General features: G+C 37.8%; 1 protein-coding gene across 4 annotated transcripts; it reads left to right on the top strand.

Annotated features, from left to right (window-relative positions):
- On the top strand, positions 1-27,898 carry KMT5B (lysine methyltransferase 5B). Of its 4 annotated transcripts, none has more exons than XM_054067210.1 (10): positions 1-141; positions 6,507-6,752; positions 7,603-7,750; positions 17,376-17,541; positions 18,843-18,952; positions 20,879-21,045; positions 21,687-21,706; positions 21,903-22,039; positions 24,620-24,816; positions 25,766-27,898. In XM_054067210.1, exons 2-10 carry the CDS (start codon positions 6,593-6,595, stop codon positions 27,232-27,234), a joined length of 2,574 nt encoding a protein of 857 aa, XP_053923185.1. In that variant the 5' UTR covers positions 1-141; positions 6,507-6,592; the 3' UTR covers positions 27,235-27,898. The 4 variants fall into 4 exon arrangements, with proteins under 4 accessions (XP_053923185.1, XP_009570168.1, XP_053923186.1 ...); XM_009571873.2 differs by having other exon boundaries at positions 2-141; positions 6,510-6,752; XM_054067211.1 differs by lacking the exons at positions 1-141; positions 6,507-6,752; positions 7,603-7,750 and adding an exon at positions 12,836-12,866.

The following is a 27,898-nucleotide window of genomic DNA, read 5'->3' as shown; positions in this document are numbered from 1 at the left end:
CCGCCCTTCCCTCACTCCGTGTTCGCTTTCCCCCTTTCTGTCCCCCTTCTTTTCCCCCCTCGCTTCTTTCCCTTTGATGATTCATTTCCCCCCAGGGGCGGCCGGGGCGGCGCTGGCGGCGGCGAGGGACCCGGCCGGGAGGTGAGGGGCGCGGGGGGAGGCGTGAGGAGCGCGGGGGGCTCGCGGTCGTCCGCCGCGGGGCGGGGGGGGGGGGAGGGGGAGGGGGAGGGAGGGGCATGGCGGGCCGGAGGCGCCGCCCGGGCCGGGTTCGTGCGGGGCCGGGGCGGCCGCGGGGCTTGGGGCGGGCGGAGGCCCGGGCCGGGCGAGCGGGGAGAGAAGTTCGAACCCGCGTTCGCACCGCTTGGCTTTTTGTTAAAGCCTGTTTCGAGAGCCCGTTCCAGGCTCAGGGCTTGCTGCGGTTGGATCCAAATGTCTGGCGTTTTGGATTGTTCTGTGATTTTTTTTGGAGGGCGAAATAGGTGCTCTTAAGGAAGCGGTAAAGCACGTCTTTGTCCACCGTCCGTATCTGAAACTTCAAAGTCAAAGCATCTTCAGTATGTTACTCTGAAAAGATGAGGGATGAGGCAGTAGGTGGTAGTGTGTCGAGTTGTATCACTGGCGGTGCAGGGATCTTCAGCGTATAACTTGGCGTAGTTTCCTGGTGGGTTGATTCCGGCACAGGGCGATGGATAGTGCGACTATAAATACTGTGTGTGGAAAAAAGTGGGGGGTTTTATTCAGTGGGGTTAAAATGGGTGATAGAATAAGTTCGTAGAGGCATGTCCCGTCTCCGAAATCTGGTGACTATAGATGCATCCTTTGCAGTTTCTTTTAAATAGGAACTTTTGTCTCCGTTTCATTAAGCCTTCTTCCTTACAAGTTAACACTATGTGAGGAAACCGAGGTGTACTTGAATGAAAAATGGGGTTTGTGTGTTTATCGAGCCAGATGGACATGAACATTTCTGCTTTATACCCATTTCAGATGGCAAACTGGAAAATACGACTTAAGTAACTACTTAGTGTATTGCACATTAAATTAATAAGTGGGATGCTGTATACTCAGAAACAGGACTAAACGGGGCTCTTGAATACTTGTTTTGATCTGTTAACACTATCCTATTGTAGGATTACAATTCCCAGTGTGCTTTTCACTTCAAACAGCATTGTGCTTTAATGCAACAGACAGTTCGCAAATTAACATAGTAACAGTAAGGTGCGATACTTGTGTGCTAAACAGTGAATCCAGAGCTGTGGTTTGAGAATGCAAAGCATTTCGGGGCAGTCCCATCTTAAGTCTTCTTTACCACTTCCCGTACCGTGTCCCTCTACCGTGGTTCAAGCCAGGAAGGTTCAGACTTCTCTGGTGACTCCCCTGATTTTGTCACCACTTGGCTCTGTGCTTGTTTTGCTGGCACAGAGGGAGCATGGGATGGAAGAGGGCATAGGCAGGCGAGGGTGCACAAAAAAAAGCACTAAAAGCAGCCTTCCGTGTGCCACTATTAATTCCTGCCCAGCTCTGCACTGAGCTTATTCTGAGAACTAACTATAACTGAAAAGAAACACTCAAACCTTGATTTATTTTTCTTTCTTTTTTTCCTGGTGATTTAATTTACTAAGCCAGTTCATCCCAGGGGCAAAGAAAGTCAAAAGTGAGTGGGAAATCAGATGGCTAAAATAAACACCTGCAGGAGTGGGACTGAAGTAGTCCTTCCTAGCTAGCTTTTATCCTACTGAGAAATTTTGGCCTCAAATCCAGAATCTTCAAAGTCCTGTGGGACCACCTTGCCTTTCTTTTAAGATACAACTTTGACTGTAGAGGTTATGGGAAAATAAACTCCCAAATATCTTCTTTTCTTGTTGCCATCTGTTCCATGCCTGATTTTGCTGTGTTTTAGTGTCATCTATAATAATTTATAGCATAACATAACATTAGGTTCCCCTTTAAAGTGACACTGTGCATTGACTTCACATCTGAAGTGAGCCAGAAGCATTCTGTGCTTCCTTTTTCTCTTTGGCTGAATGGTACCTTGCCTGAGCTGTCAAAAACAGTCACCAAAATAAGATGTGAGGCTGTTTTGAGTAACTTTTTAAAACTGTACAAGTTTTCTTTCAGCTTTGATTTTGCTCAGTCTTTTGTATTCTTAGAAACTTAAACACTTAGAAGTGTTAGAAGTGGATGAGGAATTTTTTTTTTATAAACTAATAGGAGAGCTGTAGTGATATCATGTACAGCCTGGTGATTCTATAGAAAAACTGTTTGCGTAGTTTTGTTCTGTTTCACAGATTCGAGAATCTGTTCCTTTTTTAGAGGTATTGGTAATTAAATGCTTATCTTTTGTCTTGATACCATTGATTAGGCCAGAAAAGCTGAGGCTGTGGTTACTGAGTCTTTTGTTTTGGTTTTGTGTCTTATAGTTGTTTTCTTCGGCCACTGTCCTTTTGAGGAAAGCTTTTTGCAGATGTAGTTAATTTAAAACAAACAAACCAAAAACTGGTTTAGATGTTTAGAGTTTTTTTAAAAAAATTAATAATCAAGGAACTGTGTTTTAGAAGGAGGTCCTTTGACTGTGTGTGTACTGGAGAGCATGAGAAAGGGGAGGATGACCTTGCCTGTTAGGAAATCTCCCAATCCCAGTATCTTTGCCTGTGCCTGGAGAGGGATGAACAAAATGCACTGACTGTTCAGAAAATGTTCTTATCCTTTAAGTAATAAATATTTATATGCAAAACATATGTTACATGAGACCAAAATAAATGATATTTGAATTTCTTATGGTTACTGATGTATGTGTTTGTATGGTTTAGGTGTTCATCAGTTTGGTGTCGTGTTGTGTGTGTGTCCCCTCCCCAAGACTTTTCTGCATTGGTGGATTTCATAGATGAGAGCCCAGAACTTGTGAGGCCCAGACAGTTCTTGAGATCCATTTTAACAGCACAGAGCTTCCTTACTCAAATTCATAGGGATTTACTACGCCTCTCAGTATAAAAGGACTAAGATGCTTCGTATGCAATTTTAATCTGAATTGTACTGTTTAATCAGTCTGGATAAATCTGTGTGTGTGAGTATCCTATGCAACTACAGTGTTTAACTACAGTGTTTGTGCTTCAGTTGTTGATTGGTACTTCCAAATGTGACTGAAATGCAAATAATACTCAAAATGTGTTAAGCGGTTCAAAACTTTTGCAGCCAGATAAATTAAACTGAGTTTTCATTTCCAAGAGTACCATTTCAATGCAGCGTTAAATTCCTCGACAAGAGGTGCCAACTGCCATTGAGCTATATTTTGACATTTGAGGATATGTGCCTGTAAGACTACTGTAATAGAATTATAAAAGGCAATATATTATAAAGATTACTATTATAATTAATAAAGAGTTAAAACAGCAAGGTGGATATTTACACTGAAATAAGAAGAACCCTTGGAAGCTGTAATTGTGCTGGTAAACTTAACAGTACAGATAAACCCTAAGTCATAAATGATGCGTGGTGTTATATTATTTTATGGTGGAGTCCTTTAGGAGGAATTTCTAGGTATGTGAAGGTGCAAGTATATTCCATTTTTTTCTTGAATAGGAAGGTGGTGTTCGTGTCTTCCATTCTCCCTGTTGTTTCTAAAGGACTTGTAAGCGTGAGTCTGACGTAGAAAGCATTGAGAGCAAGTTATGTCTGGAGATGTAGTAAAGAACACGTGATGGTGCACGTCTTGCTTTCTTAGGTTATCTGTTGGTATTAGCGCCTGTGATATTCAGTGGGAAAGGAATCCTATCTGCTAGTTCTGGCTTTTGATACCTTCTCTTGAAAGCAGCGTTTGTATATTGGGGGAAGGAAAGGAGGCTGAAGAAGTACACTTGCAGTCTTCAGGTTTGTCATTTGGCTAGAAACAAAGGTGGTCTTGCTAATTAGACTGCTAGGCTCAAATAAACAATGATTTTTTTTTCAGAGGAATGTTCCCTGGGCTTCACTAAATAACTTTTGATCTTGCTTGGGCAAGACTTCTGTTGTAATCTCTTGTTGATCTATTTTGCAGCAAAAGCAAGTATTTTTCCTAATCCTTTTTATGGTTTGAGTATTCTGTGGCCACAAACCTTCTTGCCTTTGCTGTTGTACATTCCTTGTCATTACTGTGTTAGGCAGAAGTGTCTTAGACCAGATAGTGCTCACCCTTCCCAAACAAGACTTCTGAAAGATCAGTTTCTTTCTTTGTGCATAATACACCTTTTTCCAGTTGAAAATGTAGTTACTGTTAGTTGTCAGAAACACTACCCTATTCAATGCTTTTCCTCCAGATTGCTGCATAGCAGTATTCATCTAAAACTGGATTTCATGGTAGGCTTCATTTACCTGTTCCGTTCTTGAACTGTAGCACACCACAGGATATGGTTCCATCCTGGTTTACAGAGACAAGGACTGAAGTGAAAGTCTGTTTTAATGCTCTTTCTTACCACTCTTAAAAAAGTGGGGAACAGGGTTTAATTAGAGTATATAGAGCAGTAAAATGTTGAGAAGCAAAAAGGGTGAAGTCGAAGAGCGAGTTTGTCATAAAGTTTACGTGATAGTCAGTGCAGATCTTCACAGTGTAGCTGCCTTCTGAAAGGAGTTCTGGTGGGATGCTTAACAAGAAAGTTTTGGGGTGTTGGTTTTTTTTTCCCCTCCTTTTTAAATGTATGTTATCAGACAAGCTCTCCGAAGGGAGGGGAAAAGCCTAGTGTTGGCTGGTACGGGTTTAAGTGCGAGATTTGCAAGAGTTTGTTGGTTTTTTTGTGGAGCTACTGTGTGAAAATGTCTGATTCTATGTATAGCTAAGTGCAATGCCTGAGTAGGGGTTAGCCTAGCCAATTTTAAGTCTCTGGTTTGTTTTCTGGAGGTGAAAGAATTTTGTCAGTCCATGGATCAACTTCTGCATTGTGGTAGTCTTAACTGCTCAGTTCCAACTCTGTTAAAGAGCTATGTTAAAGCTTGCTGGTCCAATAAGGTAGACATTTAAACTGGTTTAGTTTGGGTTGGTTTTCTGTTTTGTTTTCTTCTTTGATTTTGAGGGCAAAGTCCATTCCTCCTGTCACTGGCAGCAAGAAAATTCCTTGTCCACTGAAATTATCTTAATTATCTATCTTTGTTTTAAGGCATTTGTTCAGCCAAGCTTTCCTGAATATGATTCTGTTTCACTTTGTTGATAATCTTACTATCCTCCTTTGACAATTTGTAAAAGGTTCTAAAACCTATAGATATCTGGATGGTAGTCCAAGTAAGATGTTTGAGCCGTTACATCTGTTAAATGAGTTGTCTATAGTTTCTACCTGATACCTCAATCTTCTGAATCTTTTTAGGTAACTTTGTTACTATTCATTTGGTCTTAAAAATTTCTGTAACTTAAATTAACCAGATCCCATGGTTGGCTGACAGAAATCCAATGTTTTGCTACTCTTATTTTATCTTATTTTATCAGAAATTCTGATAAAAACCAGAATTTCTACAAAAGGCACTACTTTAAAACATCTGAGTTTGTTGTGAATTTCTTCCACCAGATTGAAATGGATGTTATCTGCTGTGAGCAGAGCATTAACAGTCTAGCAGTAAAAGGAGAAGGCACAGTTTTTTTTTTTTATGAGGAAGCAGTAGGAAGAAGGATGAATGAAAACAAAGTAAATTAATTACTAATGCATAAATGCAATTGTAAAATGATTGTGTAAATCAGTGTCAGATTTTTTTCCTGCAAGTTACACACAGAGACACAGAATTGTGTGCAAAAGCATTAGTAGGCATTGATACTGCAGACAAAAAACTAGCATGCGCTTTGCTGGCCATTTATGTACTATAAAATTTCAACACTACTTGTGACTGCACCTACTACTGGCCCATGAAGCCATGTGTGTTATGACTTTTTTTTGTTGTTGTTAAATAGAACAGTAAAAATAGTATCCTGGGTCCACTAGATCAAGGGGGTTTTGAACTCTGATTTTTAAATTAAGATACGACGTCTTTCCCCCACCCCCACTCCAAAAATGTTTTCAGTTTTCAGGTTCCTTTTTTTCCTTAGTTGTGATGTCTTTATTTCTAGGGAATGTTTGTATAATGTCATTCTTTGCTGTAGAGTTCCCAAGCAGGTTACAGGTTTTATTTATTAGGAACTATAATCTTAATTGGGTGTACGTTTGAAAATACTCCGGTTTTTGAGTGGCGTAGCTCTGTGTGTGTTTAACCATGTTTTTGTATACCTATATAAACCCGTAGGTGTATATGTGTGTATAGGCCAGCTCTTAAAATTCAATTGTCTTTAGTAGTTTATCAGCTTTAGAACTCAGCCTTCACTTCCAGTTGTAGGACAGTACTTCACCTGTGGATGTCTATTTTGTACTAGTGCTAATGAACTGCCTTTCTTTCTTCCTAATGCAAATGCAGATCACTGTTTTTCCTTTCTCCTCAATTTGTTTTTTCTTTTTGTTAAAATTTGTGTCATGGAAACGGCTTCCCAGTAAGCTCTAATCATGTTTATGTTTTGCCTCCAGTAGGAATTGGAACTGAAATTATTCATCTGCTTCTCTAAGCCTTTTGAAAAGTGACTAAATGCAACTGAGTCAGACTGTCTGTTGGAATGAAGTGGCTGGGAGAATCCAAGAACATGGTGGTGAATGGCAGGAGAAGTGGAAGCAGGTCATCTAATGACCATGCGCAGAATCAGACCAAATTGCAACATGCAGGAAAGGAAAATCCGAAGATGGGCAAAAATGGAGTTGAGAGAAGATCAAGCAGATGTATGTACATGTTTATGCAGCTTTGTGCTGTATGTGATTCATCTATCAATTTGCAAGTCAGGCTTCTGTTTTGTCTTAATTTGTGATGGAGGTCTACATTCGGCATGTAGCTATCATCAGAGCTATAAACTATGCTTGTATTTGTTGGATGTGTTAGCTCACTTTAGGAATATAGATCTCACCAGTTTAAAAGTTAAGTGAGAGTAACTGGATGTAAATTGATTTTTAACTGGTATAAGTATAAAACACAATTGGCACTGAGAACTATTGTGATTAGAAGTGGATAACATAATTCGAATTACCAGCCCAAATTTTGGTGAGTGCCATGTAGAAGGAAACCTTGTTTTGAATGAAGTCATATAGAAGACTTTGTAATGACTATATAAATAGTCATTATTAAACAATTTTAAGGAACATGTATTTCTATTTTTTCTGTTGATCTGGGATAAAGGACTTAAATACAAATTCAAAGAAAGTCCTTTGTTTGGATTTTGGAGAAAATCGGGTTGGAAAGTTCAATGCTTCATGTTTATAGGTGAGAAATTTTAGAGGCAGGCACGACTGAACTGTGTAGTCTGGAAGGATGCTTCTAGTAGTGGAGGGGAAGAGAGAAGGAAGTCAAATTAAACAACCATGGAATGTATTCTAAAATACTTTCTGCGTTGGCTGCTACATAAATTAACAAAAGCAAGAGTGAAAAATGAATGGTGCTTCTGCTTCTTCATATACTTTATCATCTTCCTTAATTATTCTGGGGTTTGTCTCCAGTCGGTGGCTGTCTGTCCTTGAACGTAGCTGGCCTTTATGATATTTCTTAAATAATATCTGTTTTATCTTTTCTTATTTGCAGGTAGCAGTGCTTCAGGATTTGAGGGTCAGAGTCGTTATGTGCCTTCCTCTGGAATGTCTGCCAAGGAACTGTGTGAAAACGATGACCTAGCAACTAGTTTGGTTCTTGATCCCTATTTAGGTTTTCAAACACACAAAATGAATACTAGGTAATTTGTCTCTATTTTTCTAGAAAAGAAATTATGTTCTTAGTTGAAGTAATCAGAGCAAAACTGAAATGCCTTGCATGATTACAGAAGTATGAAAAATTGCCAATTTGAGTAGCTTCCAACTTTTAAATGGTGTTGCATGTAAGACTGGAACTCGGAGCTCAGTAGCAGCATGCATTTATAATGCTATCATGGGTTTTTATGCATAAGAACAAGTCATTAATAGCCACTGTTCCCTAGCTTAAACAGATAACTAATTATAAGTTTTAAACCGTTAGTAATTTGAGCTATTTCAAAGACAAAAGTTAGTGTTTGGGGATTTTTCTGTTTATTTCCTGTGCCTGGGTGCTTTTTTTTTTTTTTTTTTTTGTTTCCCCTTACTCTTACTACATCACAAGAAACATATAGTTTCTGAGCACTTCAGTGTTGGTCCCACTTGATCTTAAGTTCTTGCAGACCCATGTTGGGGGAATGCTACTCAGACACGTCTGCATGTCTAAGATAAATAATGTGCACACTGGGAACTTGCTTACCAGAACTGCACACACTTTTGCAGTGTTATGTACCCATCTGAATACTTCTGGTCTAAATTCAGTGTGGTCTTCGGGTTTAATTGTTGCGTGCTTCTTCCTGTTTTACAGACATATCACTGACTGTGAATGTATTCTATAGATCTCTGTTAAGCTTTCATTTGCATACAAGATCTGTGTTGCTAGCTTAATGGAGAAGCTATGTATAAATAATAAGTTTTTCTGAGGATAGGGATTGTGTGCTTATTATTGTACAATAATGAGAACGGGGGTTTCTAGACAGCACATCACACGAAACCAGATGCTCAACTATTGAACCTGTTGCTCTTGCTATTTTTAAACAACAGCAGCTTACCTGTACAGCATGGTCACATAACAAGAGTATCAGTTCTAAGTAGGTTTTTGAATGTATGTAACAAGCTGATTGCTTAAAAAATAATGGCTGGATTAATTGGTGTGGTCACATAACATAAATGATTGCTGGTATAACCCAACAGCATGAGTTGCACATGAAATTGGAGCAGTGTGGTCCTAATTACTGTAAAGACTTACTCCAAAGAGACTTTTCTTCTTTGTTGGAGAGTGCAACATTTGTCTTTAAGAGGAATGCTGAGTTCTTCCTGTTCCCTCCCTGCTATTCATTACAATAGCGCATAGTGCCCAAAATAGTGTCTAGGTAGATAGTCTTACAGCTCAGTCCAGACTGTCTTTGTATCTCCAGCAGTTAATCAAGCTAAATGTATGTGCTCAGAAGACTTTTTTGTTGCATTAATGGTAGTCTACAGATTATGCACAGGTTGTTAACTCTTATGCTTTATGCTAAGGAAATTATATATTCATTTTTTGATAGTTGGAGAAGCTCCTCTCATGAATGTTACTTTCTGCTGATGTTCTTTCAATACTTAAAATACTTTTTTTAATTACTGATTTAAATCAAAAGACTACACAACGGCTATCATCATATATTTCTTCCTTTCTCAGACTTGGAGAACAGTTACAGGCAACCTTCAAGGGCAATAGTTAATAATCTTGGAGCACTATGGGAAATACTTAGGTGAGGCTTAACTTCTACCAGAAACACATCTTCTTGCCTCTTTCATTATGTCATATTGAGAGAGTTTCTGTTATTGCAATGAACTAGAATAAAGGCATCTGCGTAGTTTTTGTTTATCTTTTTGGTACAGTGATAACATCTGCTTGTTACTGGAGCTGTGATGCTTAGATCATCTTCCTTCTATCTAGTAGGCTGAAACTTTCCTAGAGCTCCTGAAATCTATTGTGGTTGTATGGCTTTGAGGGAAGTGGGGGAGGAAGCCTATGAAAAGACTAGACTGTTTTCAAAATGCCAGATGCCAGTAGCTAAATACATGATTGTAGGAGAAATTAGGATTTATAGCTTATGTTTGGACATCTTCCGCTTCAGTGTGATGAAGTCTTACTAGCTTGCACTTGGAAAACCCTAGCCATTTAGAATGGCAAGCAAGTATTTCCTGTTCCCTTGTTCTGAATTGTTTGAAGAAGTACTGTGGGAATGACTGAGCCGGCATTCTGCTTTGCTGCTGGAAATAGACAAGGGGTTTGTATTATTGCAACTAGCAGCCAATTGTAAGTTGATGACCACTTATTGAAATTGTACCTTACCTTAACTCGGGAAGCCAGGTCTGTATTTCTATATGTATAAGTGTCCTTCTGTGTAAGCATTATCTGTACTTCATTCATTCTTTTAGTTGAAAAGTTTGTAAAGACCTTGTTTTGTCTGGAATATATTGGAGGAAAAAAGCCTCATAACGTTCTAGTAAAATATCTAGGTGATTGTTGGAATGTCTTTGTTTTCCATTTTCTTTATACTGAATTAGTGATCTTGTGGTAGAGTGGTGACAAGAATGTGGTTGTTATTTTGTTTATTCTGGGGGCCATAAAAATAAAATCCTGCAATTCCTGAATGCCCTTCATCTTGGGAATTGGGTTAGCTGTGTAAGCTGTTAAGTCAGTAATGTCTGCACGAGCTGAAGTCTAGTTCTCAAAAGATTAGAATCAGATCCCCGATGAGTTTCCTCAGTGTTCCTCTGAACTATCTTCTTGTTACTAGGAATTGATGAACAACATGAAATGTAGCTCTAGAAATTTTTCCAGTGGCTTTATCCAAAAGTCACTTTTTTCATCCTGTTGGATTTCCAAGACAAAGCAGGTTGTTTCCAGAGCTTCTGGCCCTCTTTACAGGATGTGGTCATCCTTTCATCTGATTAATAGCTCTTATCTCAACAAAATAGCAGGTTAGCACCTAGTAAAAAAAAGGCCCCATATGTATATGTATAATCTTGTCAAATATAGCTGTTCCAAGAGATTTTGTTGCTTCTTGTATAAATCCAGTTGTAGCAGACCTTTTTTTGTTTCTTTGAGAAAGGTTGTCCAGGTTGTAAATTTTACTTAGTCTTGCATGCATGTCCTTTTTGTAAAAACAAAACTGATTTTGCAAGCTATTCCTTCCTTGGTAGAATACTGTTTTAAGACTAGAGATTAGAACTTGTACAAAGCCAAGTGAATTCTTGATATCTTACAGTCTCTTGTTTTCAGATACTCTTCCCTAGGCTGAGTGCTCAGTCTTGATGTTGCATGCCTTAGTGGCTCATCCACTCTTTACTATCTGGTGTACAAATGCCTTAGCATTTATATCTTAAGCCAGACTTCTCATCTTACTGCTGCTGTTACCAGTCACTGTTGTTTTGTGATTCCTTAAAGCATTAAGCTAGAAAATACTGAGAGCAGTTCCAATGTCTTCCTAAGTTTGCATGTGATTTAGGAAGTCAAACATGTCTGTTTTAGGAGAATCTAGAGGCGTTTCCTAACTCCATCTTGTTGTTTGCAGTGAAGGTACAAATTGGTGTGTGGTGCAGGTGGTTTTATTTGATAACATGAGACTAAAACACCAAGCTTTCAGAATTTCCATGGTGTCCATAGCAAACATGAAGCACTTGGGGATGAACAAGAAGCTGCTTTCTCTCAGCGCTGCACCAGGAGCAATTGCTGGCTTTGGTGTAAACTCTCAGCCATTCCTGAACTTGACAGGGTATGTCACTCTTTGTTGCTTACAGTCACCATTGAGCAATAAAAGCAAAAAGAAGGCAAAGTGGATCCAGATCATTTGCATTCATGAGTCTGTGCTGAATCTTGTCTTATGTTCCTTAGCTCATTTCAGTATAATAATTAAAGGGCTCAGTATTCATCTTCAACAGGGTTTGGAGGTAGAACAAGTCATGTGGTTTCTGCTAAATAAGGTTACATGTCTGTATAGTTCCACTGCAGTGCTGAGATGCTAAGGAGATACTGGATTAGAGGTACACTGCTCTTGTGTAGTGATACTGTGTTTCAGAATGAAGTTTTTGCATTCTTCAGACCTCAGTGTCTGTACTTTACAAAATTATATTATTTGACTTTTATGTAAAATCTGCTTTCTTCGATTCAGTAGAGTCCTCTAGCGTGCTCCTGGTTATCTGCCTTCACTGTGTGTAATCATACACAGTGACTACATTGGAACTAACTGTTTTGCTGCTGCCAAATGTTTTGGATTTAAAAATAAAAAAAAATTGCGACCAAACCTCCCCCTAGCCACCCCCAGTAAGCCAACATCCACCAGCTTGCTCTTACACAGTTTTTCTAGTTGCACCTTTAACTTTAATAAAAAGTGTTCTGTCTCCAAAAGATGGAGTGGCTTGCATCCAGTAGTCATGATAACTGCTAAATTAAATTTAATATGTGGAGTGCTAGAATAGGCAAGAAAGTGGTGAAGTTTTCTTTGTTCCCCGTCCCCTATATTTATTTTAGAAAAGCATTTATTTGGTAACCATTCTAAGAAGAATGAATTTTTTTGTGGTTAGAATTTTATTTATATCTGTTCTAGGCTGTATTGGAGTTTTGACTACACTGGTGCCTGTATAGCTTCAGTTTAAGAAATTTAAGTAACGTGGTTTACTTTCTTCATTAAAAATTCAGTTTGTAACTTTGACCTCTAAAGAACATGGTGGGGTTTTTCCTCAGATAACAACACTGGAGATTAAACCCAGAACAAGTCGATTTTTATACAACTAGCTTTTTCTTAAGATACTTGTACTAAGTGGCTGGGCAGGAGGTGAAGTGAAATGTCTGCTAACTGAATAGTTTCCACTTGATTTTCACCTGGCTTTTATGCTGAACCTCAGGTAGCAGACAAACAGTAACTCACTGTCTTTCCATAGCCCCTTAAATACAAATACCATCCAGACAAAGTGACTGTTGTTAAGAGGCTAATGGGATGCCATGCTTTAATAAATTCACTCTTCTTCATGTTCCCTAGTCAGAAGTTAAGAAGCAGGTTTAGAAGTAAAACCTTCTTTTTATCATGCAGTGGTCCACTATGTGGAGTTCCATGCTGGATCTCTTGCAGGATCAGTTTATCTTTTTTGTTCGAACTCACTGCTCTCAGTGACTGAGAAAGGTACTGTGCTTCTGAACTTACCAGAAACTCTCCTTTAACTTCCTTTATAGGCAAGCATCTCACTGACCTTTGGCTTTATACCTTGGAGTTTCAAGATTCTTTAAGTATTCCTGAGGTAAGAGAAACTTGAGATAGGGAAAGAGCTTTGCCTCTCGTAGCCGTTTTCGTACATCTACTTTATTGAGGGCACCTCAGTTTGCCTTCAATAGGAATAAGATCATCTTATAGCTGATTTTAAAACTGCAATTACTATAATTTTTGGGGTCTTGTGGACTAGGGAGAAATACTACCTAGGGTAACGTGAAAAGTTTGAATTCTGCAGCTTGTGAGGAAGAAGGGCTGTTATTTCTTTAAAGATACTGTGCTAGCTGAGTTTTTCATTCTTAACTTTCTTTTAACCACTGACTGCTTTGCTGCAAACTTTGTGTTCTGTGAGACCTGGCCCCTGAAGCTGTTTGTAGGATGACTGTGCCTGTGAGTAGATTGAAACACCAGTGTCTTGTTCAGTTTCCGTGATAGAATCTAATAAAAAAGAGCAAACCACAAGTCTGGATAAAAAGTACTGATTTTACTTGACTCTATTTAGCGGTGGGATTGGCTGGTTAGTTTTGTTGGTTTTCTTGTACTTTTTCTAGCTCTTGGTTTCTCTTCTTTGTACTAGTCTCCCGTTTTACTGATACTTAAAAGCCATTTTCTTTGGCTCAGTTTATATCCATTGAGCTGTGGGGTCATTTCAGGCTCTCTTCATGGTGGTGTTCAGAGTCATGCAGATGGTTCCAGCATGTGCATAGGGGTTTTTAAATAAAGTTATGTGTAAATGAGGAAGCTTTGTAACGCCAAATATTTAAGCTTGCTTCTCAAAACTGATCAGCTTTTTGGTAGGTAGCACTGGGAAAGGCTGAAGCATAAACTGCTATTTCATGGTACTCCTGGGAGAAGTGTCTGTCAGCAGATCCTCAAATTCTTGAGGAATACTTGACTTCTAGGCTTTCTTGCCATATTGGCTTCTTCAGTGTCTCAAATCAGAAGGTACCTTTTAAACTAAATATTGAGATACAGCTGTGAAAGTACTGCAGATTTCATGAGGAGTTTGGGTTGTATTCAGTATTAGCTCATCAACTTTATATGCTGTCAGTGCTGTTTACATGTGCTGTGAATTATTTGCATGAGCTATGAGAAACTTGCTAACTCACTATCAGGGTGCAGAGTGTCGTTCTGTTTCATTGACCTGGAAATGCGTGAAGTATAATGCTGTACATCGTGATGTTGGTTTCCAGCATCTTTCCATGTAGTTCTGGACACCGTGCTTGTTTGGATTCCTGTTTGTTTTCTTCTTATCTGTCTTATCACCGTGTAGAAAATATCAGTACAATGTTTGATAGAGGTGCTGCAGAAGATCGATGGCATTAATTTTTCAACTTCAGGTACCAAGACTAGTGTTCTTCAAAAAACTGGGTTCCTGCTTCAAGTTTCAAATGCCTGGCGTACGGTGTAACATTCATCTGACCTTTTAATGTTCTGGGGGTTTTAAAATCACCATTTTCCTCTTTTCAGCCTTTGTTTGGCTGTTTAAAGACTTGGGCATTAAGTAACTATTCTCCTTCTCAGGAATGATGTTACACAAGGTTCTGCTAGACATTTAAAGGAATTCCACCAGCCATGTGGAATGACAGAGACAAGAATTCATAGAAACACCTGATGAATTATGATCTGTGGAGGTGTGTGGGAGACTTCCTAAAAGTTAGGGCCAGGTTGTGAGCTACATAATATCAGTTGTGGAAGACCTGAAATACAAACATCACTTTGGGGCTATAATGTGTGTTTCTAATTGCTAGAAAATGTAGAGCGTTGGTTCTTTTACTGTAGGTCTTGGGAGCCACTGTTTAAGCTTAGCATTTGCCCTGTTGTTTTTTTTTTTTGGGGGGGTGGGGTGATCTGCTGTGGTTGAGTGGGACTTCTTTCTTTAGCTTGCCTAGACCAAGCTTCTTGATGATAAACAAGTATGATTGTCTTTTAGCATGGATATTGCCTGTCTCAGGTGTTAATGCAATGTGGATTGTGATGCAGTTTCCATCTAACTTTGCTTCTGCAGTTCACTTAGGAAAAAAAAAAAGCATTTCTGCATATAACTTAAAATGTAAGGGAGAGAACGATGATTCATTTAGCCCAACAAGAACAGACATAGCTGAAGACCAAATTTAGATGTAAGTCCTGTGCCTTCTGTGACTTCTACTTCCATGGTCTTTGCAGATAAAGATATAAACAAAACACCGACCTGTCCTGTATGTGCATATTGGTGTGCTTTGTACTTCTCATGATTTTGGGCCCTTGCTGGGAAGACTGTTTCTAATTGAAACTGAGAGTAAGTCATATTTTAAAACCAGTCAGGTTCAGTTCAGGCTATATAATATCAAATTCCCTTCGACTCTGTGGAAGCTCTGAGTAATGACTGTCAAATCTGTGAGAAGTCTTCCTGGTTTGGCCAGAAGAGGAAGATACTCTTATTGTATCCGGCTGGCAGGTTGAGGGGGACTTTGCTGTGCTGTGGAACAAAAATAATAATGATTGTATCATCTGTAGTCTGAAGGGAGTTTTCTTCCACAATGAAGTTTCAGCAACTTGTTGGACAGTTAGCTTTCTGGGAGATGGGCTATGTACGTTCTTAATTAAAGAACTTGATTTGAAATTTGTTGGCATGGTTTGTACTACAGTACAAAGTGTACTAAGTGGGCTTCTGTTTCTTGACTGACTCTTGCTGTCTTGTTACGCGTTATCACAGCCAGGAGAAAACTTGCCTAACATCTTCTCAGAACTACTTACTGTGCTTTCTTCTCCAAAAGGTCATGGGTTTATGCTGATATTTTTTGCGATATTCACAAAGATATATGATTGTTTAGTGATTATATTACAAGGAGGTTTTCCAGATAGAGAATGCAGAGTTCATGTGAAGAAGCCGATAGCAGTATCAGGAGCATAAATAGAGTATTTTACTTATCATGAAGGAAATTGAATCCTCATAATTACTAGTTATTTCTGATACCTCTTACTGTTCTACAAGGCAATATAAAATTAGGGTGTACAACGTGTAAGGTATTTTGTTTCCTTCATGCAAGTTGCATAGAAGAAGCAAATTTTATTTGGTCACCTGAAAAAAGTTAGGTGCTATATACGGTATTCTAAGCTGAAGAGAAGGAAAGTGATAAGGTAATTTAAAAACAGTAAATCGTTGTGGGAGTTGTTGAGGTTTCTTTCAAGCACCATCATGAATTTATTTCCCCTTGTTTACTTTTGTCATCAAATACAGGCTTCATTTGTTAAGTAAGAGGAAATAAAATCAGCGTGGTAACACGCTGACAAGGAAAGGGACTTAATGTTATGGATTTAATTAAAAGCTGATAGCTTGTTTAACACTTTTGTCATATGCTGTGTAAGCAAATGATATGAGTTGTAAAAGAAGCTGCAGAAAAACACTTCTCATGAATCTAGAAAATCTATCTTCCTAGTTCATCGTCATACACACACAGCCCCCTCCTCTGCCACAAGGCAAAGTATGTGCTCAGTCAAAGGCAATTTATGGAGATTCAATGTAATCTCTAAGTTTTTCTCTCTCTTTGTCATTTTGTAGCTCAAAAATTGATCTCCTGCTTCTTGCAGTCATGTAGGGGTTTTTTTGTAACTGTTTTTTTTACTGTTGAAGATATGAAGGATAATTTATCTTAAATCTCAAGCTTCATGACAGTGGCAGAATTTACAGGGATTTATTTCCATATTTCATCTACTCATGATTTTCAGCTTCCTGTTACCTATAGCAAATATTTTGGGGAAAAATTCTGATGATCACACTGAATTGTGGAACCTTTTATAGATGTAGTATCTATGCTGTGTGTTACTGTTTGTAGCTATTACTACTGTAATCATTGAGGTGTGTTTGCTATGAACACAGATGTTAAGGTTGCGGTCTACATAAACCCATATAATGGATTTGTCAATATAATAAGGCTTTAGATTGAGGAAAAGTTGGTTTAAAATTACTTTTTCAGTTGTGCTGCTAAATTATTTGCTCCCTATTTGAAAAATTTAGTGTAGTAAGGGAGGTTGTAGAGGCCTTAAACTTAAAATGAGACACATACACATGCCTCCAGCCCAACTACAAAAGCCAGAACTGTATATGGATTACTTGATACCAGTGCTAACTAGGAAACATAGAGCATCTGGTTTATTTGCTAGATTTTTGCATATGCACTTCTAATGGTAGTCAATTTATTAGGAAAGTAGAGACAGTAATACCTTTTTCTATACTAGTTCTTTAGCTGCTTTGTTCCAAATGGTAGGCATTAAAAACAGTGCAATATTATTATGGGTTGGTTAATGTTATCAGAGATGTGTTTTATAAATTAATTGTCCTTTTTCGCAGACTGGAAGGTTTTAGTATTCTGAGTAGTATGCTTGGCTTTACCTTCCCTCAGGAAATGAGGGCCTGTGATTTGAGTACATAAAGGTCATTTTTTTATGCTAGGAATTAAATATTTGTATGGCTAGCAAAAGAACTCTGTGCCGCAAGTAACTGTGCGTGAGAATTAGAATGAATAACAGTGGACTGGAATAGATTTATTCTTTATTTCAGATTTCGACCTATTAAAGGAAGGCAAGAAGAACTAAAAGAGGTGATTGAACGTTTTAAGAAAGATGAGCACTTAGAAAAAGCCTTCAAGTCCTTGACGTCAGGTGACTGGGCCCGGCACTATTTTCTTAACAAGAACAAAATGCAGGAAAGGTTGTTCAAGGAACATGTAGGTGTATTTGTAATTAACGTGCTTAATCAGATGGTTGAAAGGCTAAGAAAATGTAAACATTTCTTAGGAATATAGCAGTAGTGAAATTAAAAAATCTCTGTTACATGTTATTTGTTTGATTGCTTTTTAACAGAAACTTCATTTGTTTTTTAAAACCTGGCTAACTCCTCCCCGACTTTTTTTTTTTTTTTTTTTGAGTTAACTCACCATTGCCTCTTATTTAATAGACATGTATTTGCTTCTTTTGCTGTTGGCTTAAGTCATAAGCAGAAGAGAGAAGACCTGCTTCCAGGATGCAAGTTTTTGAGGACCTTTTTGGAAGGGTTTTTTTTTCCCTCCCCTTTTTATATTTGTGTTGTGAGTTTTTTGTGGTTTTGGGGTTTTTTTTTGTTTGTTTGTTTTTGTGGGTTTTTTTTAATACTTATAGCTGTTGTAAATCAGATTGTGTGACAAAGAAAAGTAAAGGAAAAGGGGGAAGTCTTGCTACCTCAAAATGCCTCAGCTGTTTTGAGTATAGGGACTTTATGTGGGTGTGTTATACCTCTTCCTTTACTTCCCACACCCCAGATCCATTTTGCATATCGCACAAAGGTTGTTGACTCTCAAAGTTGCATGGAAATTAAAGTAGAACTTTGTGAAAAAAAAAAAAAAAACAAACCAAAAAACTCCTTCAGGAATGAGTACATGGTTTTCAGATACAATGAAAAGGAATTTGGCCTACTTTGAGGTGCATCAAATCTAATTGTGTGGATAAAAGGTAAGCAGTAAATTCTGCTTTCCCAAACTGTTCTTGGAGTAACGCAACCACACTTTAACTAAAAAGAATTGATCTCTCAGTCCCCAAATTCAGTATCTATACTTGTCGTGGAAGTAATATCATCTTCAGAACTGGAAAGAATAAAATGACATCCTGTAGATTATGTCTTGGTGGTTCTTAAAGACCTGAGATTCCTGAATAAACTACTCTGTGACTATAAGGAGAAATTATTTTCATTGGTTGGGTCGATGTTGTACCATTCAAGGCATCTTTACTTTTTTTTTTTTTAAACCTCTTTGGATAGTCATGTTATTCCATATGAGCATTCCTGCCAGTCGCTCTGAAAAAGTAAGATTAACATAATGTGAATAGCTAAAATTTATAATCAGAATTGTATTTCAGCGAATATCCTGTTGCAGTATTCCTTTTTCTTTTTGGTTTTTTTTTGTGCATTTAATTGACTTCCATAATTTTATATTGAGTTCCTCACTGCTTTTGTTTTGCTTGTAACAGAAAAGTACTGGTTTTTTTTTTATGGCAGGTATTTATTTATTTACGAATGTTTGCAACTGACAGTGGGTTTGAGATACTGCCTTGTAATCGATATTCTTCTGAGCAAAATGGAGCCAAAATTGTTGCAACTAAAGAATGGTAAGAAATATCATTTACTGTTGCATTCTGTTTCTGTCAATTACTTTGAAAGAAGAGTCTAAAAAAATATGTTTTAGAAACATGATTTAGAATTAAAACTGCAACCAGTGACCTACCAAGTTCTTGTGTTTTTACGTACAGATTGAATTTGGTGTCTAGTTTTGCTTAGTACTTAACTCACAATATGTGCATGTGTAAAAAATTCCTTTGTGGGTTTCGACTTAGCTGTACAGTTTTCCAGTATATAAGGGGGTTTTATCTTGTTTTCAGTTGAATAACAACTCATGGTTGGATGAAAATAGTTGGCCTCCTGTGAGAAACACGACCATGTCAGGACTCGAATTATGCTGGATTTGTTATACAAAAAATAATTGTGAGGGAAATTAGTTTTTCAGCTTTTTTGAAACGGAGGGGGTGCTACTTGAGTATTTTGGTTATCTGAGAAGTCCTTCCTGGAAGCACAAAGTTGGAACCTCACTGTATTTTCTCATATCATTTCGGCACATCTGAGTTTCATTATGTGTGTCTGTGGAGGCACCAGCAGATCCCTGGGTTAATTGAGATTTTAAAATATATTTTTCCCCTCTCCTACCCTCATATTTTATACTTACTTTGCTTTGGGCAGTATATAGTCATAACAGCACATCTGAGGTAGGGATGGGTTATTATGTGCAGGCTAGGACTGAGTGGCTAGGCATTACGCTGGCAGTACACCAAGCAAGTGGACTGTTACTGTGGGCCTATGACCTCGGCATGTGGGAGAGTAAGCATTAAGAACGTTGAGGCAAGTTTCTAGATCTTCATAACTGTAGCTGGAAGTTCCACAATACGGATATAATTAGGACTTTTGGGGTTGGATTATTTTGGCTTGAATTCTCCCCTGGCTGATTCTTTTAGGTGGAAGCTTTGGGTTTGGGTATGAATTAGCTTCTCATGCTCAAAATCTTGAGTGGCCTGAGAGAGAGAGAGCAAGGCAAGATGTTTTCATCTTTACTCTGCCAATATCTGGAAAACTGTTGATACTCGATAAGAATTCTCAGCACTTTCTATAAAAGCAGAATTTGCACTTAAAAATATAGTAATCATACTAAATATACCAATATACTTCCTTTGTGTGTATTTAGTATGTTGCATACTCTTTTGTGTTAGAGTAATCTGGCCAAAATTTTGAATGGCTGGTCTAAAGAGCAGTGGAAAGAATGCTCTTGCAAGGTGATGGAAGTTGTGCACCTCTTACTAGGTTGAGTGCTCAGTGACCCCGATTTGCTATATTTTTGATGTCGGATTGTCTTTCTGCACATGAAGACATCATGGTTTTGTTGATCATGTCTGCCCACCCCCAATGGTCTATCTCAAGGACCAGCGTGATGCTGAAGAACTACTAGTGAGGGAAGAAAACATCTTGCATGAGTTCCGGCCTTCTTGTTTTCAGTCAATACTGGACCTTTTTTGAGAAGACACGGAGTTCTAAGTGTCTTAGCTATACTGTGTTTTCATAGCCGCATGTATAGGAAATGCAAACAAGAGCAGCTGGAGGAAGTAAAAATGTCTTAAATGCTGAAGAGGAGGGAGTGTGTGCAAATGAAAAAAAAATCTTGCTTTGGGTTTTAACAACTGGAGAAGTTGAGGTAATCAACTCCTGCAATTTCTCGCTTGCAATCTGTGGAAATTTTAGAAACAGTGGTGATAATGTCTATCAGAATTGATGTAATTGAACCTATATAGTAGTATGAAAGCATTTATTTCATGTTTGATTAAAAGTCTATTTAGCCTAATATCCTGCTCTTAACTGAATTAAAACATGAGGTTTATAGCAGTTGAGAAATGGTTTACAAAATACTTCCTGTTGACGACTTTCCTTCTTGTGTGAAATTACTTTAATTTTGCCATATGTATTGTTGTTTTGCTACTCTTTTTATGCTAAAGGAAACGAAATGATAAAATAGAATTACTTGTGGGCTGTATTGCTGAACTATCAGAAATGGAAGAAAACATGCTGCTGAGACATGGGGAAAATGACTTCAGTGTCATGTATTCCACACGGAAAAACTGTGCACAACTGTGGCTTGGTCCTGCTGCATTTATCAATCATGGTGAGTATCGAGTACAGGAAGCCTGTTAAAGGACATAAGCAATTCTACTCAGAAGCGTTATATGTGAGCTGAGCCACACGGGACTTCAGAGAAAATATTTGAATCTAGCATACTGGGTTACTGTAGGACAAGATCCTGTTGGGATTTTCCCAGAGCTGATCAGCTGTGAACGGGGAAACTCAAGAGAAGGCTCTTGGAAGTGATGCCTTCTTTCTTCACCAAGACTTTGCAACAGGCAGCAAAGTAGTGAAGCATATTGTGGGTTAACTTGAATTCCTTGGAAGTTAGTCAACAGTAACATATTCCTTAAGTAAACGTCTTATGCCTTTAACCTTTTGCACAGAAGCTTAACTGCTTCTGTTGTATTTGTGCGCTGAAGGAAAAGCAGGTAGGATATAAGATAAAATCTGTTACCTTAAAAAAGTATTTGTGATAGCACAGGGAAGAGCTCAGAAAGCAAACTATTTCAAAATAGGTGTCTTTTAATATATAGCTTTGTGCAATGCTAATAACTCCCAGTATTTTGTTGAAAGTCTATAGTTATTGAAGTCAGAGTGAATCCTTACTTTAGATATCTACAACTACTCGTGTTTCAGGTCTTGTCAACAGTTAATTGACTTTATCTTTTGGACCTTTTTCAGATTGCAGACCTAACTGCAAGGTAAGCAAAAATTAAAAGTAAATAAATACAGCACTCCCTCTTTCCCCCCCTCCCCCCCCCCCCCCCCATTTGTCCCTGCACCTTTTCTTCCCCAACACTTTCACTTTTTTTTTTTTTCTTATTCAGATACTGTCCGGCCTTAGTAATTAACCTTTCCTCTTCCTATTGTCCCTCTTCCTGTTGTCTCCTTCTCCAGTTTGTATCAACGGGCAGGGATACAGCATGTGTGAAAGCTCTAAGAGATATTGAGCCTGGAGAAGAAATCTCATGTTACTATGGAGATGGGTTTTTTGGAGAAAATAATGAATACTGCGAATGTTACACCTGTGAAAGGTATGTATTGATGTAAATGAGTTTCAAATGGAATTGGGCATGTTCATGATACTTCCTGTGAAATTGGAACTCCTTGATTAAGAATACTCAGATTATTGGGCATGCTGTAATTGCTTCCTGGCTAATTATCGTTGTTGTGATTTTTTTATGTTGTTACAGAACAGTCATTTTTCCTCAGAACTCCTGCATTTTGTTTTTCTTTTGATTCTCTGTTCTGCAAAAAGCTCAAAATGAGAGTAACAATAGAGAAGTGTAGATTCTTAAAAATGTTTGTACTGAATAAGATAGAATTGGACGTAAAAGCTGTTGTAGCTTCTAAGAGACAACTGACCCCCAACTTTTGCTCTTTTTTGCACTAGAAAAAGCAAATTTCATTAATGTTTTCTATGTTGACCTGAAGTTCTCTTCTGCTGGGAATGGGCAGAGTAGTTTGCATCCTGTGTTGTTAGAACTTGGGGCTAGTGTATTCATAAAGAGCTACTGATTTGGACAGTACTTGTCTATATTTGTCCATCACACAGTAGCAGCAAAGTTGTTGTTCTGTTTGTTTTTTATTTGTGCTGGCTGGACTTTCTTCACAAAATCAGTTGAAAGTATTTCATAGTTGGTTTTTGCCATGTTGTAACTTCTGCTTAATGTGAGCATGGAAGCTCCACATCATTTGTGACAGCTGCTTCTAGTTCCAAGAGAACCAATAACAGTTCTGTTACTGTTTGACCTAACTGTAGAGAGAAAATACCTATAAAAGATGAAATGTTAATTGCATTAAGAAATAGCTTGGTGCACCTGCATATAAATAGTTTAATAATCCTACCTTCATCTTCACTAGCTAGTTTGGTCACTAAGAATTCTTGAAATTCAAAGAAAAACCATCTGGTGTGGACCTCTCAGGCTCATGCAATGTCAATAGATCATTCCAAGTGAAGGGTAGAGCCTGAGATTTTATCTAGAGAACTGCCAGTAATAATGTACTTCAGTCCTGGGAGCAGCTTAGTATTGAAAAAATGGGCACCATGATTATTCTTTCCTTGAGTGATATGTTTCTTTTTGCTCAGGTTTCTTTGATTGTTGATTTTGATGTAATACAGGTATACTTTCTCCTACTGGATAAACCAATTTTGTGTGTCTGAAGACTTTCACTGTGTTATCTTCATATTTTAAGTACATGAAAGCGTTGCATTTTAAAGCTAATATTTGGATAAATTCTAACTTTAGGAATGTGTTTTTCAGTCACAGGGCTGTGGTTATGGCTATGATGTATCATAGACTTGAATTCAAGGAAGCTGAGCGAGGGAGAATGAGTGCTTACCAGCACTGTTAAGGCAACTTGTTGTTTTGCACACCACAAAAAAAATCATCCTTAAGTGACTGAATTTTGACTATGCTGCAAAGTGTGTTTATCTGTAATGCTAGTGTGTTAAATTCTAAGAATCCATGGGATATGTTTGGGAGCTGTGGGAAGGTTTGCATTATACAAATTTTGTTCGGACATCTAAAAATCATCCCAAGAAGATTTACATATCAGTCCATATGTGCATGTACATTTTTTAGGTGAGCCTGCTGTTCATGCTGGCTAACTGAGACAACTGGGCACCAAAGATGACACGTCATCAGGCAGTTGTGGTTGTTTACAGCACCATTAATTTCTGATACGAATTGGCTGATGCTTGTGCTAAGTTCAATCTAGCATCTTAAGCTGCCTGTAATTTGCAGAATTCAAAATAACACTGAAGTTATATTCCATGTCACGCAAGTACCAGCTAATTTGAGATCAAGTGCTATATCTGCATAATAATTAACACTGTGGAGCTTGAGATCTTACTTGACCTTTTCGGTGCACTTTTGGTTAAATTTGTAGGTATTTCTTTTCTAGTACAGCACACTGAATCCAAATTGAAGTTGTCTTCAGGAATTCTGCAAAGTGCAAGCGTACTGGATTATTAAAAGAGTATCAAAGGAATCGTAGTAGTAGTGGTTGAAGTGCAAGTACAGGAATTCTTAGTCTTCATGCTTTTCTATGATTACTTTAAAAGAAAAAAGTTGTAGATTTGCTCAGCCCTGTCGTTTTCATGATAAGTACATACTGGAATCTTTGAGTTATGATGGAACACAAAACTATGTGATAATTTAATTCTGTTTTCTGTACTTTTCAACTCTTGCTGATGCAGTAAAAAACACTGCAACTGAAGATGGCATTTTTTTTAATAGCCTGCTATGATCATGAAAAAACTAAGTTTTTCTCTAAGCTGGTATAAGTGGTATTTGTACTACCATATTTCATTTTCACCTGTATAATTTGACTATGAAACAATACAAAAATAGACAGAACTAGATTTTCCTTGCTTTATTCAATTTGTCCTCTTGTGAGAAAAACGGAAAGTTTTTCTGCACAACTTACTAAAATGATAACTATATAGACAACTTACTAAAACAGCCCACAAATGCTAATAAATTCAGTGGTTATTGGTATTGTTTATGCATATACACCTGGTATTCAAACTGGGGTATATCTGGGATGAAACAAAGGTCCAACTTTATATAAAGAGATACTAATACATTGTGTCCTCTTTTTCTTTGTAGACGTGGAACTGGTGCTTTTAAATCAAGAGTGGGATTGCCAGCACCTACTCCTGTGATTAATAGTAAATATGGACTGAGAGAAACAGATAAACGATTGAACAGACTTAAAAAGTTGGGCGACAGCAGCAAAAATTCAGACAGCCAGTCTGTCAGCTCCAATACTGATGCAGATACCACTCAGGAAAAAGCTAATGCAAGTAAGTAAGGGGGAGAGCTTGGAGTGCAGGATTAAAGATTTAATTGAAAAAGTAAAAAACTTGCACTGTGTTGGAGTTTCTCTCTGTGTTGAGATACATCTCAGATACTGGTCTTTAGAACTGTCCAGTAAAATGTCGTTATTCAGGACTGATAGTTCGAGTAACTTTTCTGAAGTGAAAGTGCACAATTAGTAATCTCAGAAGAAATTGGAAAGTATTTTTGTTTATGATGCTCCTGAGAGACTTCTCTTCATGGAGTAGTGCCTACTATTTATTTACTTTCCTCCCTTCCACACCCCCACCCTCTGTGTAGGCAAAATATAAATAACTTTAAACTTAGACTTAACTAGCAAACATGTTCGGAGGCAAATAAAATATGGTTCCATACAGGTCCCGTTTGCTGCTGTGATATTTAAAGGAAAAAAAAGAAAAAAAACACTTCCCAAACCCCTCTAATGATCTCTAATTACAAAGCTTTGGAGTTGCAGCTTTGCTTGGACAGAGAAAAGTCTCTTACCTACTATAGTAGGTGACAGAAAACTGAGTACCTGAAACTGAAACCATTACAGTAGTTAAGGGTTTTTTTTTTTCCTGTCCTCTGTAGGAAAAAAATCTGGATTTAATATAAGAGCATGCTGATCCTCTGTTTTTTCGTGGAATAATACACAGTAAAAACTGTGGATAACGTGGGTTGGATTTTTTTTTTTTAAATTGGTAGAAGAAATTCAGTGAAAATCAAACTTGGTGTATTGGGACCAGTGAGGGAAGTGTACCTGGAATTAGTTCTTTTAATATCTGAGTTGCAGGTTAAGTAGTCTTGCTCCTTACTGCGCACTACCTAGCCTTTTTCACAGATTTTGATGAAGTCTTTAAAATAAATGAAAATGGGAGGGGGAAATTCAGGATAAAACAGTGTCATAACCAAACCACTTTTTTTTTTCTTTTGCAGCTAACAGGAAATCTTCAATTGGCATAAAAAAGAACAGCAAAAATAGAACATTAACAAGACAGTCTATATCAAGAATTCCAGCATCATCAAATTCTACCTCATCTAAACTAACTCATATAAATAATTCCAGGGTACCAAAGAGACTGAAAAAGCCTGCAAAGCCTTTACTTTCAAAGATAAAGTTGAGAAATCAGTGCAAAAGGCCAGAGCAAAAGAATGCTTCTAGAAAGCTCGAAATGGGAAATTTAGTTCTCAAAGAGCCTAAAGTAGTTTTGTATAAAAACTTGTCCATTAAAAAGGACAAAGAATTGGAGGGACCAGTCAAAGTTGCAAAGTTTTCTAGTGGATGTTTAACAAGGCATGCAGCAAGAGAACATAAACTGAATTCTGTGAAAGGTGCTCATGAGCATGGTGATATACCACCCTGCACGTACATAACAAGGAGGTCAATGAGAACAAGGATGAATTTGAAGGAGACCTCTGATATAAAGCTTGAACCAAATATATTGGATAGCTGTAAGAATAATTTGCCTGGAACGCAATCAGACATTTTAGAGCAGCAGTCTCATGTGATAACTGAAAATGATGTGGCTCATGGACCATCACATAAAGGGGAGGTTAGGTGCCAGAAAAATGATGCAGGCATCAAAAAGAAATCTCGACAAGGAAAACCTGTGAAACCACCTGCAAAAATAGAAGAAACTGGTATTACGCACAATACACCTGTGAAGGATGAAGTACAAGATTCACATAGTTCTCATTCAGAACTCAGAGAGAGGAATAATGTGGTGGACCCACCTGTTGGCTATAAAGATTGTATCCCTGGATCTGGTAGCTGCTCTCTTGTAACATCTGACAGTTTTAAAGCAAAAGACAGCTTTAGAACTGCAAAAAGTAAAAAGAAAAGACGGATCACGAGGTATGATGCACAACTTATTCTTGAAAATAGCTCTGGGATCCCTAAACTGACTCTTCGTAGACGCCATGATAGCAGTAGCAAGGCAAATGACCAAGAAAGTGATGGAATGAATTCTTCAAAAATAAGCATCAAATTAAGTAAAGACCATGAAAAAGACAATAATTTATATGTAGCAAAGCTAAATAATGGATTTAACTCAGGATCAGGCAATAGTTCAACAAAATTAAAAATACAGCTAAAACGAGAGGAAGAAAACAGAGGGACATACTCTGAGAGCCTTCATGAAAATGGTATGTGTTGTAGTGAAACTCTCTCCCTTTTGGAGTCAAGAATGGAAGTAGATGATTATGGTCGCTACGAAGAGGAAACGGCAGATGAGTCTTCATCAGAAGAGGATGATGAAGAGGAAGATGACTATGATGATGAATTTGATGACTTTATTCCTCTTCCTCCAGCAAAGAGATTAAGGCTTATTGTTGGCAAGGATTCAATAGATATTGATATTTCTTCCAGGAGGAGAGAAGATCAGTCTTTAAGGCTCAATGCATAAGCTTATCGGTCTTAAAAGTGACCTGGATGTCATTTTTGGAAAAAAAAAAAAAAAAAAAAATTAAAAACCCACCAACAACAAAAAAACAACAAAAATTCCATTTGATTATTCCTCAACTGAAGAACTTTCTGGAGAACGTAGTGGCAGCACTTCTTTATTGTTTGTTCACTATCAACGTAATATTGTAGAAAGTGTACAGCATACTGACTCTTCTTAAGTCTGATTTGTGCAGATTTTTATTGTACTTTTTAATAGCTTTCTTATGTGCAATTCTCAGTTAGAGGTAATGCTCTGTTGTAAAATAAAGGCTCAAGCAAATTATGAAATTGCATCAAATCTTTCCATGCAGGACAATGAGAATGCAGTGTGGCTACATAATTATTTTTGATCAGTAAGAGCGTTAGATTACTCTTACGCTATTTGACTAAACAATTTAAAAACATAGTAGCAGCACATTAAGGTTTTCTAGTATACGTTAATATCACCAGCAGTGATCTACAGCTTTTCAATTTATTTGCTAGATGTTTTTTTTTCCCCCCTGGAGTTTGTCGGTTTTAACACTGTATGCTGTCCCAGACGTACTGTTTGTGGCCTTTGTTATAGTAGCAAACCGTTGGTTGGAAGTCAAATTGATTTCTTTAAAAAAAGAAAAAAAAAAAAGAAA

Source organism: Cuculus canorus, chromosome 5, assembly GCF_017976375.1.
Source record: "Cuculus canorus isolate bCucCan1 chromosome 5, bCucCan1.pri, whole genome shotgun sequence".
Classification (NCBI taxonomy): domain Eukaryota; kingdom Metazoa; phylum Chordata; class Aves; order Cuculiformes; family Cuculidae; genus Cuculus; species Cuculus canorus.
The sequence above is the reverse complement of the archived record's forward strand: the minus strand, read 5'-3'. Positions and strand labels throughout refer to the sequence as shown.